General features: G+C 45.3%; 1 protein-coding gene across 4 annotated transcripts in view; it reads left to right on the forward strand.

Annotated features, from left to right (window-relative positions):
• Positions 1-18227, forward strand: part of VSTM5 (V-set and transmembrane domain containing 5) — a 44846-nt gene that overhangs the window by 19994 nt on the left and 6625 nt on the right. The window contains exons 2-7 of one of the 4 annotated variants that reach the window (XM_059186409.1): positions 11093-11419; positions 11539-11679; positions 11820-12796; positions 13515-13737; positions 14107-14175; positions 14293-14489. In XM_059186409.1, coding sequence (XP_059042392.1) covers positions 11093-11419; positions 11539-11679; positions 11820-11863 — 512 coding nt within the window. In that variant the 3' untranslated portion in view covers positions 11864-12796; positions 13515-13737; positions 14107-14175; positions 14293-14489. Of the gene's footprint in view, positions 1-11092; positions 11420-11538; positions 11680-11819; positions 12797-13514; positions 14075-14106; positions 14494-16376; positions 16447-18227 lie in introns of those variants that run through there. The other 3 variants (XM_059186419.1, XM_059186400.1, XM_059186395.1) reach the window with 3 other exon arrangements.

Here is an 18227-nt window from a genome sequence, read left to right on the forward strand (position 1 = left end):
ACCTGCCCCTCTGTCCATGTTGTTTGGGTGACTCCCCAAGGAGTCGCCAGGAGCTCCGTTGAGGACAAGCTAAGCTTTGGTCCCGGAGTCATGGGGTGCTGACGGGGGAATTGCTACCTGAGCTAACAGGAGGGGTAGAAAGCCTGAAAACTGTGCAGAAGTCTGTCTTCCACACTTCATGGCATCTAAACCCAAAAGCTCCAACGCGAGGGCTTTTACACGGAACTATTTGCAATATTCCAGGCTTGCTTGTTTCAAGAAGGACAGTGGTTAGACAGCGATGTGGATGTTCTTGTTGCAGCTTAAAGCTGCTGTTTCTCCTCTGAGCTTTTTGACCCTCAGCAGATCAGGGGCTAGGAAGGGGGTCTTGCCAGCACCTCTGTAAGCTCCACCCAGACCCCCCCCAATCCCTGATCTCTCCAAAAGGGCAGCAGTTGGACAGGGAGAATATGCATGTCTTTATTTGTTCTTTCGTGCCAGGCTACTGTGAGTGCCCACAAAGTCCCAGGCACTGTGCTGGACTCTTCGGCTGAGCTGGGTGATGAGTAAGGAGTTCCAGGGCAGACCTACTCTGCACACATGCCCTGTCTCATGCTCCACCGCTACCCATCCACACCGGTCCCCCACCCCCAGCCACCCCAGTGCAGGGTCTCGGGCTGCCCCTCCACTGTTTGGCCTCCATTCGTGGGTTCTCAGGAAGGTGATAGGACCGGCACAGGTGGTGGGCTCCAGGCAGTGCAAGCATGTGCATAAAGAATAAATCTGGGGCGCCTGGGTGGCTCAGTGTGTTAAGCCTCTGCCTTTGGCACAGGTCATGATCTCAGGGTCCTGGGATCGAGCCCCACATCGGGCTCTCTGCTAGACAGGGAACCTGCTTCCTCCTCTCTCTCTCTGGCTGCCTCTCTGCCTACTTGTGATCTCTGTCAAATAAATAAATAAAATCTTTAAATAAAGTCTTAAAAAAAAAAAAAAAAAAAAAAGAATAACTCTGCCGCCAGATGGCCCTTCCAGAAGCCAGGTTCAGATGCTGCTGAACCTCTATGTGAATACCAGGCTGGGGAATCTGGAGGACTCACTCCCACACAGTCTCCAGCCTGTCACAGATACTTCCCGCTATAACCTCCCTTCTTACTCAGCAGGTCTGGGCACAGAGGATTCCGTCCTACTGCCCTGGGTGGGCTCACAGTTCTCCCAGCCTGGTGTGCACCTCCTCGCCTTCGTGCACCTTGAAAATCGTACTCTGCAAGCCTCCGTTGCAGCAAGTGTCCTCTCCCTCTCCTTCCTGAGCCTCCCTGGCTCATTAGCGGGACAGCAAAAAAGTACACAGGGTTTCATTCTCGGCTCTGCCACTTACCCTGACGTGGGGCGCATTCCCTAACCCCAGTGAACTTGAGTTTGCTCCTCTGAAAAATGGGGATATTAATATTCTTCCCCAGGCCAGCACCCCTGAGAGCCAGTGCCCTGGGGCGGAGCACGGGATGGCAGGTGGGGCAGCATTCAGTGACTGGAGGGGTGTGGTGGGATTGCTGAGGTGGAAATGAGCTAGGAGATGAGCCCAACGGGTCAGGGAGGGGTAGCTTCGGTCCTCACCCTGCTCCACCTCTGCACCCCACCCCTGGCTGCCTCAGAAATCCACTCTTGTATCGCTTGGAGTTTTCTTTTTCCTCTTGGACATTTCTCCGAGGCTCCGGGTGACCAGCTGTCCTGGTTTGCTTTCCGCACTGAAACTCCCCAATCCTGGAAGAACTCTCAGAGCATGGCACACCTGGAGGGTTGGTACCCCCAGACCCATGGCACAGACCTGAGCCAAGGAAGGCAAGCGTGGGGGCCTATGTGCTGTGCCCTGCTGGGCCCCACATGTGTCCCGCCCCTCAACGCCGCAGCCTTCCTCCGGAGGCTTTCCTACCCTCGTTCTGGAATGTGAAGGTACTTCTCCCCATCTCACAGTGAAGAGGCTCCTGGTGGAACCACACAGATCCTGTTCACACCAGTTGTCCCGATATAGGTGTTCTCAGGGTTTGTTGGTTGGTTTGTTTTTGTCTTTGTTTTGTTTTAAGATTTTATTTATTTATTTGACAGACAGAGATCACAAGTAGGCAGAGAGGCAGGCAGAGAGAGAGGGGAGGAAGCAGGCTCCCCACCAAGCAGAGAGCCCGATGTGGGGCTCGATCCCAGGACCCTGAGATCATGACCTGAGACAAAGGCAGAGGCTTTAACCCACTGAGCCACCCAGGCGCCCCTGTTTTTGTTTTTTTGAGGAACCTCCATACTGGTTTCCACAGTTTCCATTTACATTCCTATCAACATTGCATGAGAGTTCCTTTTTCTCCGCATCCTCACCAACACTTGTTATTTTTTTATTGTGACCACTCTGACAGGTGTGAGGTGATATCTCACTGTGGTTTTGATTTGTATTTCCCTAATGATGAGTGATGTGGAGCATCTTGTCATGTGTCTGTTGGCCATTTGGTTGTCTTCCTTGGAAAAATGGCAACTCACATCTGCTATCCATTTTTTTAATTGTTTTGGCATTGAGTTCTGTAAGTTCCTTATGTATTTTTGGATATTAACCTCTTTTTTAAAAATTTTTTAAAAAACTTATTTGACAGACAGAGATCACAAGCAGGCAGAGAGGCAGCCAGAGAGAGAGGAAGGAGAGCAGAGCAGAGAGCCCGATGCGGGGCTTGATCCCAGGACCCCGGGATCATGACCCAAGCCCAAAGCAGAGGACACCACCCAGGCGTCCTCTTTTTTTTGTTTTTTAAGATTTTTTTTTAAATTTATTTATCAGAGGGGGGGGGGGGAGAGAGCGAACACAGGCAGACAGAATGGCAGGCAGAGGCAGAGGGAGAAGCAGACTCCCTGCTGAGCAAGGAGCCCAATGTGGGACTCGATCCCAGGACGCTGGGATCATGACCTGAGCCGAAGGCAGCTGCTTAACCAACTGAGCCACTCAGGCGTCCCCGGATATTAACCTCTTAATGGATATGTCATTTACAGATATTTCCAATAGGTTGCCTTTTTGTCTTAATAGTTTCCTTCGTTGATGGTTTCCTTTGTCTGTTGGTATAATCTCAATTCCTTATTTTTGCTTTTGTTTCTCTTCCCTGAGGAGACCTATCTGGAAAAATGTTGCTAAAGCTAATGTCAAAGAGATTACTACCTCTGTTTTCCTTTAGGAATATTTTGGTTTCACGTCTCACAGGTTTTTAATCCGTTTCAGCTGAATTTTGTGTATGGCGTAAGAAAGTGGTCCAGTTTCATTCTTTTGCATGAGGCTGCCCGCTTTTCCCAACACCACTTATTGAAGAGACTGTCTTTTCCACATTGTATAATTTTGCCTCCTTTGTCATAGGTTAATTGAACATATAATCATGGGTTTACTTCTGGTCTTTGTATTCTGTTGCATTGATCTGTGTCTGTTTTTGTGTCAGTGTCATACTGTGGTTTTCTTTTCTTTTTTTTTTTTAAGGTTAATTTGTCAGTGCACACCCACAAGCAGAGGGAGAAGCAGGCTCCCCACTGAGCAAGGAACTTGATGGAAGACTCGATCTCAGGACCCCGGGATTGTGACCCTATCTGAAGGCAGTTCCTTAACCAACAGAGCCACCTAGGGGCCCCAATATCATACTGTTTTAATTACTATAGTTTTGTAGTATATCTTGAAATCTGGGATTGTGACACCTTCTGTTTTGTTCTTTCTAGACAATGCTTTGGCTATTTAGAGTCTTTTGTAGTTCCATATACATTTTAGGATTATTCTAGTTCTGTGAAAAGTGCTGCTGGGGCACCTGGGTGGCTCAGTGGGTTAAGCCTCTGCCTTTGGCTCAGGTTTTGATCTCAGGGTCCTGGGATCAAGCTCCACACTGGGCTCTCTGCTCAGCAGGGAGCCTGCTTCCCTCACCACCTCTCTGCCTACTTGTGATCTCTATCTCTCTCTGTCAAATAAATGAATAAAATCTTGGGGGAAAAAATGCTGTTGGCATTTTGATAGGAATTGCATTGAATATGTAGATGGCTTTGGGTAATATGAACATTTTAATGCTACTAATTCTTACCATCCATGGTATAGCTTTCCATTTGTTTGTGTCATCTTCATTGTCTTTCATCAATGTTTGATAGCTTTCAAAGTATGGGCCTTTCACCTCCTTGGTTGAATTTACTCATAGGTATTTTGTTCTTTTTTGGTGCTGTTGGAAATGGAACTGTTTTCATTCTGCTTCTCTTTCTGTTACTGTATTAGTGTATAGAAATGCAACATATTTTTGTATATTTTGTATTGTGCAACTTTACTAAATTCATTTATCAGTTCAAATAGTTTTTTGGTAGCATCTTTAGGGTTTTCTATATATCGTGTCATGTCATCTGTAAACAGTGACCATTTTACTTCTTCCTTACCAGAATGGACCCTTTTAAATCTTTATCTGCTTGCTGTCGCTAGAATTTCCAGTACTATGTTGAATCAGAACAGTTAGAGTGGACATCCTTGTCTTGTTCCTGATCTTGGAGGAAACACTTTCAGGTTTTCACCATTGAGCATGATGTAAGCTATGGGATTTATGAATGGTCTTTATTATGTTGAGGTATGTTCCCTCTAACCCCACTTTATTGAGGTTTTCATTATGAATGGATGTTGTACTTCATCCCATGCTTTTTCTGCTTCTATTGAGATAATTATGTGGTTTTTATCCTTCCTCTTGTTAATGTGATGTGTCATGTTGAATGATTTACAGATATTGAACCATCCTTGCATCCTTGGCTTAATCCCACTTGATTGTGATGAAGTTTTTCTCATATAGTTGATTTCTGTTAATACTTTGTTAAGGATTTTTGCATCAATGTTCATCAGAGATACTGGTCTATAGTTCTTTCTCTCCCTCTCTTTCTTTTCTTTTTTTTTTGGGGGGGGGGGGGTCTTTGATTTTGGTATCAGGGTAATAATGGCCTCATAGAATGAGTTTAGAAGTTTACCTTCCTCTTCTAGTTTTGGAATAATTTGAAAAGGATAGGCATTAAAATTTTTTTTTTAAGGCTTACTTATTTGTGAGGGAGGGAGAGCACAAACAGGGGGAGTGGCAGGCAGAGGGAGAAGCAGGCGCCCGCCCCATGGACAAAGGAGCCCGATGGGGGACTGGATCCCAGGACCCTGGGATCATGACCTGAGCTGAAGGCAGACGCTTAACCAGCTGAGCCACCCAGACATCCCAAGTCGTCTTTAAATGTATTGTAGCATTCACCTGTGAAGCCATCTGGTCCTGGACTTTTGTTTGTTGGGAGTTTTTTGATTACCAATTCAATTTTATTACTAGTAATTCTTCAGTTCAGATTTTCTATTTCTTCCTGATTCATTTGTAGAGGAGTGTATGTTTCTAGTAACTTATCCATTTCTTCTATGTTGTCCAATTTTTTGGCATATAAATTTTCATAATCTCTTACATTTCCTTGTATTTCTAAGGTATAGAAATACCTGCTTCATTTTTTGATTCCTTTCCCTTTTTTTTTTGTTTTTGTTTTTGTTTTTTGTCTTTTTTTGTTGTTGTTGTTGTTTTTGTTTTGTTTTGTTTCTGGTTTTGGTTTGCTTTGGTTTGGCTTTGGTTTTCCCTTTTTTTTTTTTTTTTTTTTTTTTCCTTAAGTCTAGCTAATACTAATTTGGTTTATCTTTTCAAAGTATCAGCTCTTGGTTTCATTTATCTTTTCCACTGTTTTTTTTTTTTTTTTTTGTCTCTATTTTACTTATTTCTGCTCTAATCCTTATTTTCTTCCTTCTGTTCACTTTGGGCTTTGTTCTTTTTCTAACTCCTTTATATGTATTGTTACATTGTTTATTTGAGATTTTCCTGGTTTCTTGAGGTAGGCCTATATTGCTATAAACTTCACACCTAGATCAGCTTTGGCTAAATCCCAAATTTTGAATTGTTGTGTTTTCATTTTTATTTGTCTCTGTGTATTTTTAAATTTCTTCTTTGATTTTTTCATTGGGGTCTTTCACCTCCTTGATTAAGTTTAGGCATTTTATTCTTTTTAGTGCAATTGTAAATGGAGTATATTCTTAATATGTTTGTTCTACTTCATTATAGTATATAGGAATACAACAGATTTCTATATATTATGTATTCTGCAACTTTTTTTAAGACTTTATTTAGCCTCATGATCAGACTATTACACTTAGCAATCAACAACATGGTTGCCAAAAAAGAAAAAAAATCTACATTAAAACTCTTTGTTGGAATGCTTTACACTTTCCACAGAACAGAAACTAAAATCACCTGTTAAACAGTCACAAATACAGTTCTTAAGTTTTTTGCCCAGACACATGAGTATTGTCTAAAATATGTCTTCTTTGTAGCAGCTTCTTTGCTGAGTTCACAAATTTTTGTGACCTGTAGCTTTCCTGTCACTTCTCTGGCTCTTCTCTCCTCCTAAACTTTGTTTCCTGGCAGTAATTAAAACCTGCTACTGCCGTAGCTATTGCTGCTGCTGGAACCAGCATAACCACCTTGGTTTTGTGGTTTGGCGAAGTATTGGCCTCCACCACCATATGGGCCAGAGTTTCTGCCTCCAACATGTCCTCCTTTCATAGATCCAAAAGTTGAGGATGGATTGTTGTAATTGCCAAAATCATTATAGCTTCCGCCACCTCCAAAGTTGCTTCCATCATTACCAAATCCATTATCGCCATTACCATTGCCCCATATGCACCACCACCTGGACTGCCACCAAAGCCACCTCACCCACTGAGTTTCCTCTACAACCAAAGCTGTCATGACCACCAAAACCTTCCCCACGTCCTCCTCCAAAGTTTTCAGAACCACTTCAACCTCTTTGGCTGGGAGAAGCACTACCCATCTCTTGCTTAGATAGGGCTCTCCTTACTTCCCAGTCATGGCCATTCACAGTATGGTATTTTTGAATGACCGTCTCATCTACAGAGTCATGGTCATCAAATGTTACAAAAGCAAAACCCCTTTCTGCCACTGCCCTGGTCAGTCATGATCTCAATCACTTTGATGTTCCCATACTGTTCAAAATAATCTCTTTAGATGATGTTCTTCAATGTCTTCTTTAATGCCGCCAACAAAAATCTTTTTCACAGTTAAGTGGTCACCAGGTCTTTAAGAATCTTCTCTAGAGACAGCCCTCCTTGGTTCTACAACTCTTCCATCCACCTTATGTGGCCTTGCATTCATGGCTGCATCCATTTCCTCCACAGTAGCCTATGGGACAAGCCCAAAGCCTCTGGAGCATTTGGTGTTTGGATCTCTCATTACCACATAGTCCATAAGTGTTCCCCATTCCTCAAAATGACTCCTCAGATTCTCTTTGGTTTCAAAGCTCAGACCTCCGATAAAGAGCTTCTACAGCTATTCAGGCTCTTTGAGAGACTCTGATTTAGACATGATGGTGGTGGGAGGGAGACTTTAATGATGCTTACTCGGCAGTGACCATGGGCAGAAAAGCAGCATTCTGCAACTTTACTGAATTCATTTATTCTTTCTTTTTTTAACATAATGTATTATTTATTTCAGGGGTATCAGGAGTACAGGTCTGTGAATCATCAGTGTTATACAATTCACAGCATTCACCATAGCACATACGCTCCCAGTGTCCATTGTCCCTCCCCTCCAGCAACCCAAAGTTTGTTTCCTGAGATTAAGAGTCCCTTATGGCTTGTTTCCCTCCCTGGTCCCGTCTTATTTCATTTTTTCCCTCCCTGACCCCTATAACACTCTGCCCTTCCTCTCAGATTCCTCATATCAGAGAGATAAAATAATTGTCATTCTCTGATTAACTTATTTCGCTTAGTGTAATACCCTCTAGTTCCATCCATATCATTGCAAATGGCAAGATTTCAGATTTTTTGATGGCTGCCTAGTATTCCATTTTGTGTGTATGTATGTGTGTATGTGTGTGTGTGTGCACGTATACACACACACATATGTATACATCTTCTTTATCCATTCATCTGCTGATGGACATCTAGGCTCTTTCCATAGTTTGGCTATTGTGGACATTGCTGCTATAAACATTCAGGTTCACATGCCCCTTCAGATCACTACATTTGTATCTTTAAGGTAAATACCCAGTAGTGTGATTACTGGGTTGTAGAGTAGCTCTATTTTCAACTTTTTGAGGAACCTCCATGCTGTTTTCCAGAGTGGCTACACCAGCTTGCATTCCCACCAACAGTGTAGGAGGGTTTCCCTTTCTCTGCATCCTTGACAACACCTGTTGTTTCCTGACTGGTTAATTGTAGCCATTCTGACTGTAAGGTGTGAGGTGTATCTCACTATGGTTTTGACTTGTACTTCCCTCATGCTGAGTAATTTTTGAGCACTTTTTCATGTGTCTCTTGGCCATCTGGATGTCTTCTTTGCAGACATGTCTGTTCATGTCATCCATTTCTTGATTGGATTATTTGTTCTTTGGGTGTTGAGTTTGATAAGTTCTTTATAGATATTGGATACTAGCCCTTTATCTGATACATTGTTTGCAAATATCTTCTCCCATTCTGTCCCTTGCCTTTTGATTTTGTTGACTGTTTCCTTTGCTGTGCAAATGGTTTTGATCTTGATGAAGTCCCAATAGTCCATGTTTGCCCTTGCTTCCCTTGGCATTTATTTCTAATATCTTGGTGGTGTCTTTAGGGAAAAACATAGGGCTTTGATCAGACAGAACTGCATTTAAGTCCCGTTTTTTCCATTTCCTAGCTACATGGGCATGTTGCTGACTTAAGTAAAACATTAGGGAAGGATTGCTAAGTACAATAAGTATATAATATAGTAACTGGCACATAAAATCTTGACTAAATTATAGTTCTCTTTCTTATTTGTGTGTTAACTTTTAAATGTGCTAATTTTTCATACCACTTCAGCAGCAACAATTCTAACAGGAAATCTCACTTTTCTTGTTAAGTATTTTGTCATTCACTTATTCATTCAGTCAACAAATACCTGTTGACCTATCACTATGCATCAGGGACTGTGTTAGGGGACACAGAGAAGAAGAAGGGCTGACCTGGAATTTGACCTCTGTTTTTTTCCTGAGAGAAAAGGGTAAATGTGCCAAAATGTTCATAACTAGTAAACTAAGGAGAGGATACATATTAATTGTACTTGCCTTTCAAAACTTTTCTCTGAATTTAACATGTTTTAAAATAGAGTTGGGAGAAAATGTATTTTTGTTCCTTGGCAGTTGTCATTCTTGAAAACCATTACCACTTCTCGGTTTTTCCACATGTCTTTTATCAGGCTGTTCATAGTCGCCTTGCCAAGAGCCGTAGGAGAGGACCACTAAAGGAATGTGCTGGGGATGAGAGGGGACAGTGAGACAGGCCTGGAAAAGGAACAGGTGTGGTTACCTGGAGCCACACGGCAGGGGCTTGGGGCAGCTGGGCTCTCAAAGACTGAGGGGGAAATGGAGGTGGAAACCAAGGGCAGGGCTCCAAGTTTTGGTCCTGCCCTGTTCATTATCCAATCCAGCCAACTCTATCCAGTCGTCTCAGGGTGTGGGCTATTTGTCACTTTCTGTGCTCACCACCACCAATCACTGACTACTGATCCAAGCTTAGAGGTTAAACATTTCAACAGCAGCCTTTGTGTGACTCTTTGCTTTGCAGAGTGAACTTTGCCAAGCTCATTAGTCCTGTGGACGGTGAGGCTTGCTCTGTGCTTGATGGCATTGCAGTAGGTTGTGGATGAGACCTTGCTGAGACGATGTGTGTAATGTGGTTGGCGCAGGGCTTGTGCGTGGTACCTACATAGTACATGTACAACGGTGTACACACCTAACTTTATTCAATGGCACAATGACACATCTGCATGCGCACACAGAAAACTCTGATGCCTCTGCCTCCCCCATACCCACATCTAGTTTGTCAGCATATTTTGTCCTCTCTGCTTCCAAATACATAGCCTAAATCAGACCACATTCATGCTCTGTGAGGCTATACCTCCATCTCTTGTCCGACCCCTGTAGCAGCTCTCTGATGGCTCGTCCTGCTTCGGCTCTTGTCCCCTCACCCCCCAGTATGTTCTGCACAGCAAACATTGTCAAGCTTAATGGATAATATCACCTTCCACCTAAGCCCCCCTATAGCTCCCATCAGCCTTGAGTAAAGCCCCACTCCCACCCCTCACAGCATGGCCTGTGTCCTGCCTGCTCTGCAGCCTCACTCTGTCTCTCCACATTGCTCACTGCATTCTAGCATGCTGGCCTTTCTGTCCCTGAGACTCACCAGTACTTGCCCTCCCTTCAGTCTTTGTGCTTGCTCCCTCTGCCTGAGATGCTCCTCTTGCGAGTGTCCACACGCTGCCTGCCTGCCCTTCCGGTCTCCATTCAGATGTCATTTCCTCCATGAAGTCTTCCCTGACCATTATCTTAATTCTGTGTGCCATCTCCACCCCCACTGGTCAGTAGTGCTTGCCATGATCTAAAATGATCTTGTTTATTTCACCCTTGTATGTCTCCCTTATAGAATGGAGCCTCCGGGGAGGTTCACTGTCCATTGAGCACACAAGAACCTTGTGTCTTGTTCAGTTTTAGTCTGTAACAAAATAGCACACACTGAGGGGCTTAAGCACCAGAAATTATTTTCTTGCAGTGCCAGAGGCTGGAAAGCCCTAGATCAAGGTTCTAGCAAGGCAGTTTCTGGTGAGTGCTCTCTTCCTAGCTTGTAGACAGCTGCCTTATCCCTTCTTGCTGCAATCTCTGAGTATTTTCTCCCATTTCCCCCTTGCATCCCTGTAGAGAGATAATGAGTGACAGAGCACTCAGGTGTCTCTTCTTATAAAGACACTAATCCTGCTGGATCAGGGCCCCATCCTTATGACCTCATTTAACCTCCATTACCTCCTTGGAGGCTTCATCTTCAATTATAGTCCTGCTGGAGGTTGGGGCTTCAATATAGGAATTTCAGGATTGGGCAGCGGGGATTGGGGATACACATATTGGGCCAGCACCAGAACCTAGACAACAGCCTGGCACGGAACAGGCACTTAGTAAGTATTTGCTCAATAAATGAACGACTCCCGGCAGTCCCCTCCCCTGTCAGCTCCTATATAAGTTGCCTCCGTTTTGTCACCGGGTCCCGCAGGTCAGGGCGTGTCACTGTACATCCCCCAGTCCGCCATCAATGCCACGGTGGAGGAGGACATCCTGCTCTCGGTTGAGTACTCCTGCCATGGCATCCCCACCATTGAGTGGAGGTATACGTCTAACTGGGGAGCGCAGAAGATCGTGGAGTGGAAGCCAGGGACTCAGGCCAACATCTCCCAGAGCCACAAGGACCGACTCTGCACCTTCGACAACGGCTCCATCCAGCTCTTCAGTGTGGGCGTGAGGGACTCCGGCTACTACGTCATCACGGTGACGGAGCGCCTGGGGAGCAGCCAGTTTGGCACCATCGTGCTGCACGTGTCAGGCAAGACGGGGTGGGGGGTGAGGGGGGGTCCCCCCCGCTGAACTGCCAGCCCTGGTGGGGGGGAGTGATTCATGATACTCAAAGAGACCTTGTCTCCCCGTTCCCCTCCCCGCCCGTAGAGATCCTCTACGAAGACCTCCATTTTGTTGCCGTCTTCCTGGCTTTTCTCGCTGCTGTGGCTGCGCTGTTAATCAGCCTCATGTGGGTGTGTAACAAGTGTGCATACAAATTCCAGAGGAAGAGAAGACACAAACTCAAGGGTAATTCTCTGGGCCCTGTGATCATCCATTCACGCATTCATGGTTGGGGGATGCCTGTTAGTCTGGTCTCCCCAAGAAACCCCCCCCCCCCAATCCCCGGGCTGATGGGCACCTGCCTGGGCTTGTCTCTTGTTTTGCAGAGAGCACCACCGAGGAGATCGAGCTGCAGGATGTGGAGTGTTAACCAAGGCTGCGCCCAGTTCCATTCCTACCTCAGAGGGAAAGTGTTATTTTTCCAACAAAAGGGGCCAACATGGCGGAACCACCCTCCCATCCTCCTGTTGGCCAGCCTTGACCAGCCATTCCTGAAGGCGCTAGGGCTGTGAACAAAATCAGCTGTGTGGAGTTGAGGACTTGGGTTGGACAAAATCAGTTCTAGCACTCACAAGAAGTTCAGGGAGGCCTGGCTGCTTGCTCAACTGCGCTCTGGGGCCGAGGCCAGGGCGCATCCAGACTGAGCGTGCAGCCAGCCCTAACAAGCTCTCTGTGTTCTTCCCGCCCAGCCTGTCCCTCCCACCTCTGCCCGGGGAGCTTCTGTGAAAAGTTCTACCACGGTCTGCCTGCCGGGCAGAGGTGGAAGCTGCGAGGCTGCCTGAGGTGCTCAGAGCAGGGCCAGGCCCTGGGCTGGAAGCTTTAAGGTGAAGAACTTCATTTGTGCATGAGGGACCAGCACTGGAAACAGGAATTAGGGAGAAGATTGCTTTTCTCTTCCTCTCTTATTCTGACATTAATTGGATTATCCCCTCCTATGGCCTCAATTTAAACCCGTGGGAGGAACCGGGATATTCTTAGCCACTGTGGGCAGCAACTGGTGTCCAAAGGACTTCCTGACAAGCTGGGTCATGGTACTTGTGTGAAAGTGAGCCTGCGTGGGGGCTGGAATGACTGGAACGTTACCTGAGGCTTCAGATCTCCGCCCCTCAGTCACCAACTCTTTGTTTCCAGTCAGGCCCTTGCGCTCTCCCAAGTGGGCTTAGGGATGCTTGCCGCTCACCTACCTCACCAGGGTATCACATGAAGCCCACAGTATGCATGGAGCGCCTGGGCAGTTGAAGAAAAAGCATGAAGATTCTTCAAGGATCTGGAAAGCAATAAGCCTTCTACTGAACGCTGCCAAGTGAGAAAATGCTCTGGGGTTCTGGGGCTCCAGGTGAAATGAGGGACTGGCTCAGAGCTGGCCTTGGCTCTCATTCTCTTAGCTTGTTAGTCACTGTGTTTACTTGAAAGTGTCTCCATCCCGCCTTCGATTTGGCAAGCTCTAAAGTAGGAATGAATTTCTTTTCCATTCTTTCTCTCTCCAACATTCTTAGCTACAAACCAAAGGAAGTACCCCAGTTACAGTGGAGGCCAAGGTCAGGAGCTAAGTCCTCAGCCTCCAACTGCAAATTCACCCATGCAGACATGAAGGAGAGCTAGAACATTCCCTCCTCTTTTCCTTAAGTCCCCAATGTCCCATCTCTTCTGCTTGCCATGTGGCAAGCAAGAAGTTGCCTGGGGAAGTTGGTAAGAAGCCTATCTCTAAATAATCCAAGGATACAAGAAGAGCTCTTCCTGGAGGAGTCAGACAGGAGCTTTGTGATCTTCCAGAAGGACTCTTAAAGGCACTGTTTGATTCGAAAAGCAAGAGTGCCATTGGTCCACAGGCCTCATTTGTAGCTGGAGTGCGGGTCACAGAAGGTTCTCACATTCAGGCCACCTTCTGTACACAATTGTGTCCTTTCCCCAGGCAGCAGTCGGAGGAGCCAGGTCCCAGGGCCTTGAGGAAGCCGGGTGGTGTACCCAAACAAAGAGGGTCAAGGGTCATCTGATTCATTCATTTCTCCTCTTTCACACAGAAGGCCCATGGGCAGGAAACCGGTTTGGATCTGGGCAGCGGCTGCTGGAGTTCTGTGTCCTCTTCAACACTCCCTGCTTTCCAGAGCTGAACTTCTTGGCGCGCCAGAAGTCAGGCATGGCCGTCTTCAGAATACAAGGAAGCGTGGAGAGATGCCTGGCTGGCTCAGGAGGTGGAGCACGTGACTCTTGATCTCAGAGTTGTGACTTCAAGCCCCATGTCAGGTAGAGAGATTACTTAAAAATAAGATCTTGAAAAAGAAATGGCAGAGCATACTGAGGGAGAGGAAGGCCTCTGTGGGCAAACCCAAGTGTAAAATAACCCCCCCACACTCATGAAAAGTTAGCCCCTGGCTGTTTCTTTATTTTGTACTTTTAAAGCTCCCTCCATCCAGAACATTCTTGTGGGAAGTGTTTGAGGCCAGAACCTAAAGGTTTTTTGTCTTTTTTTTCCAAAAAAGTATTATGTCCTAGAGGGTGGCTACTGGAAATGTTAAGCTATAAGTTATGTTTTAAGCTGTGAAAATTTAAAGAATGAAATAAAGCCTGGAAATAAAAGACCTTTCCTTTGTGTGTGACCCCACTCCTGCCAAGCACTCTGAGGCCCTGGGGGAGGTTTCCATCAGCTGTGGGCACAAGCAAACCACTCAGCCTCGGCCACAGGTACTAATACTGATTCTAACTATAAGCATTCTTTAGCAATCTTGGAAAACAACCCCTCCTCAGCCCACCATTCTGCCCTGCATCTTCCCAAATTAATTTTGAAGTTTTTGCTTCCAGAATCCTTTCTGCTTCTGGAAAGGGCTGAAATAAAGATGTGGCCAGTGTCCCACCTCGCCGGACAGCGTGTGAGATGCAGGACGGAACATTCATGCTGTCAACAGAATGTCCTTGCAGATTGCAATCTGAGAAATTAAGAAGGCATATACTGTACTTTCTCATTTCTCTTTGGAAATAGGAGGAGGGTGGTGGGGGTGGTGGGGGAGCAGGGGCACACAGTGGGCGGGGCTCACTCCGGACCCAGGCAGCGTGGGAGAACCAGGCGATCAGGTGCTGCTGTGTCTGTCCATGAACACAGCTCCCCTTGGGCTTGGCACCTTTCCAACCCCTGCAACGTGCTGCTCCGTGCTCAACTGCCACTGCCCTCTAAATATCAGGTTGGTGTTTTAGCTTGGTTTAATTGCAAAGGTGAGAAATCTTTTTTTTGTTTTTAAAGAGATTTGAAAGAAAGCGCACATGTGTGAGCATGGGGTGTGGGGTGGGGGTTTGATCCCAGGACCCTGAGATCAGGACCTGAGTCAAAGTCAGACACCTGCTTGAGCCACCCAGAGCCCTGAGAAATCTTTCTTTAAAATGATACCACGGGGGCGCCTGGGTGGCTCAGTGGGTTAAAGCCTCTGCCTTCAGCTCGGGTTATGATCCCAGGGTCCTGGGATTGAGCCCCGCTTTGGGCTCTCTGCTCAGCGGGGAGCCTGCTTCCTCCTCTCTCTCTCTGCCTGCTTCTCTGTCTACTTGTGATCTCTGTCTGTCAAATAAATAAATAAAATTTTAAAAAATAAATAAAATGATACCACAGCACCTAGCGTCAGGCTCTTGATTTTGGCTCAGGTCCTGATCTCAGGGAAGTGGGATCAAGCCCCACCACTGGTGCCAGGTTCAGTGCAGAGTCTGCTTGTCCCTCTCTGTCTGCCCGCTTGCTCTTTTCTCTATGTGAAATGAATTAATCTTTTAAAAAATATTAAAAAGATACCGGAGCCTATATAAACTCTAAAGTTCTCCCTCCCTCACCTCTCCTCAGAGAAAACAATAGCATCGTTCTAGACTTAGGCATATATGAACGTGTCTCTGCATACACAAGTCACACGTTGCAGTAGTCGGCCATTTTCCTTTCAGGCAAATGGGATTCTGTTATACACATTGTCCTACAATTTGCTTGCTTTCCCTTCATGTTTCTTGGGCAGAATTTTGTGTCTCTACTTATTCCTAAACTTCATTCTTCTTGCCTGCACCATGTAGTCCCTAGCATCGATACATTCCACTTGTTCACCAAAAAATCACTTTTCTTCCAAATGATAGCTACGAAAATATATCTTTCTAAATACATCTTTCCTCTTCTTGTTAACTAATGCTTTTGTTGGGTCCATGGTCAAAGGAGCGAGACTGATACAAAGCAAAGGTTAAGCAAAGCTTTATTTCACGCCAAGCATCAAGAATCAAACTGACTGGCCAGGGACATCTCTTGCAAAGAGGCGACGACCCTCTGCCTTACAGACTAGCTTTAAAGGGCAAAGGCCATGGGGTTGGGCCTGGTCACGCACAGGTAGCCAATGAGATTATAACAGAGAAAACTGCACGGTCCTGCTAGGTCACACATAAGTGACCAACTGAATTACAATATACCCTATAGTAGATATTTGAACTAGCCTATCACCTTGGTCAGAATTGGCGTCCAAAAGGTGCCCAAAGGGTGGGGCCCATACTCCTTGGTGGCTAGGAGACAGTATGTGCCCCCACTGGTTGAATACCTCCACCTGGCCTGACCCACCCTTGTATTTGGGCTTTGTTACCTGGGACTAGTTTCCAGGATTTGTTTTAAGTAAGTCCCCTGGGGGAAGTGGGGGGTAGGGACAGTTTAAGTTTTACTGTATAAACAACAAAGTCATTATTTAACCGGATGGCATCGCTCTGGCTAAATAGGCCCTTACACTTTTAGCCCTGTTCCTAGGAATCCTTCCCTCTTTCAGGACTTCAGAGTCATTGTTTTCTCATATTGGTGGGTTTTATGGTGAAGCTTATCAGAGACCATTTGGGGTAGGAAGAAAGAGCATTGTTCATGTAAAATAAATCTGAAGTTTTTGCTGTAGATTGGACCTTATAATGTGGACACAGAGGGAGGTTGAATTCCTTGGATGCAACAGACCTGTGATTATGCAGGTGAGTCTGGCCCTTAAAATACTAAGTCTTTATGCTTCAGGTCCCTCATGGTCTACAAGAATATTTTACTAACCAAAATGAATGTATTAAATAATAATTTAATTTTCTGCTTTTATTAATAATATAAAAGTGTCATTTAGAATTCCTGGTCAGGGGTGCCTGGCTGGCTCAGTCAGAGGAGCATGTGACTCTTGATCTTGGGGCCATGAGTTCAAGCCTCATGTTGGATATAGAGATTATTAAGAAAAATAATCCTCAAAAAAATTTTTTTAAATACAATTCCTGGTCAAAATGAAATAATCAGGGGTATCACTTTGATTTCATGGTGTTTTGGCAAAGCAACCTGATGAAGTTTTGTGGGGTAAGTGTAAGATTTCCTTTGGGCTTTTTCAAATACCAAACACAGATCCTAACTCTCTATTGCTGCCCTTTTTGGGGGGGGGGGGTCCCAATGGGCTTGGATTGGGAGTACTTGTAAACTGAGTCAAATGCTGTGAATGCATTTAGGTGAAATCATGCCACAGACCTTAGCAACTTGGTATACTCACTAAATTACAGGAAGTTTTTCAGATTATATGTTACTTTTTTTTTCCTGCCCCTTAGGGTTAATCTTTTTTTTTTTTTTTTTAGAAGATTTTTAAAGATTTTTATTTATTTGACAGACAGAGATCATTTGTCTTATCCTTTTACAGAAATAGTCTCTGCTTTCTTCCAGTGAAAACTCTCTTAATGCCTTGAGCTAGACATGGCTTTTTTTTTTTTAATTTAAATTTATTTATTTATTTATTTATTTGACAGAGTGAGAGAGATCACAAGTAGGCAGAGAGGCAGACAAAGAGAGGAAGGAGCAGGCTCCCTGCTGAACAGAGAGCCTGATGTGGGACGCTCGATCCCAGGTCCCTGGGATCATGACCTGAGCTGAAGGCAGAGGCTTAACCCACTGAGCCACCCAGGCACCCCCCCCTTTTTTTTTTAATCACACAAATAAATGCAGCCAAGGGGGTGCCTGGGTGGCTCAGTGGGTTAAGCCTCTGCCTTCAGCTCAGGTCATGATCCCAGGGACCTGGGATAGAGCCCCTAATTAGGCTCTCTGCTCAGCAGGGAGCCTGCTCCCTCCTCTCTCTTTGCCTGCCTCTCTGCCTACTTGTGATCTGTCAAATAAATAAAAACTTTAATAAATAAATGCAGTCAAGATTCTAAGCAAAGTGTACATTTTTAACCTCAGGAAGCATTGGTTTCTGTTTTGATGTACAATCAACGTGCAATGTTCTAGGAGTTTCAGGTGTACAACAATGATTTAGCAGTTCCATATATTACTCGGTGCTCACCCCGGTAAGTGCAGTCACCATCTGTCACCATAATAATGTCATCACAATATTGACTATTCCCTGTGCTGTACTTTTAATCTGTGACTTATTTTAGAACTTGAAGTTTGTACCTCTTAATCCCCTTTATCTACGGCCCACATCCCCCGCCCACCTCCCCTCTGGGAACCACTCATTTGTCCTCTAAGAGTTTGTTCCTTTGTGTTTAGATTCCAATCCTATGGTATTTCTCTTTCTCTAACTTATTTCACTCTGCATTATACCTTCTGTGTCTATGTTCTCACAAATGCCAAGATCTCACCCTTTTTTATGGCTGAGTAAGTCCATTGTGTATATACACCGTCATCTTTATCCATTCATCTGTGGATGCACACTGCTGCTTCCATGCCTTGGCTGTTGTAAATGGTGCTTTAACAAACACAGGTGCCCATCTCTTCGCTTTCTTTGGGTAAATAT

The sequence above is a fragment of the Mustela lutreola genome, chromosome 1 (genome assembly GCF_030435805.1).
Source record: "Mustela lutreola isolate mMusLut2 chromosome 1, mMusLut2.pri, whole genome shotgun sequence".
NCBI lineage: Eukaryota > Metazoa > Chordata > Mammalia > Carnivora > Mustelidae > Mustela > Mustela lutreola.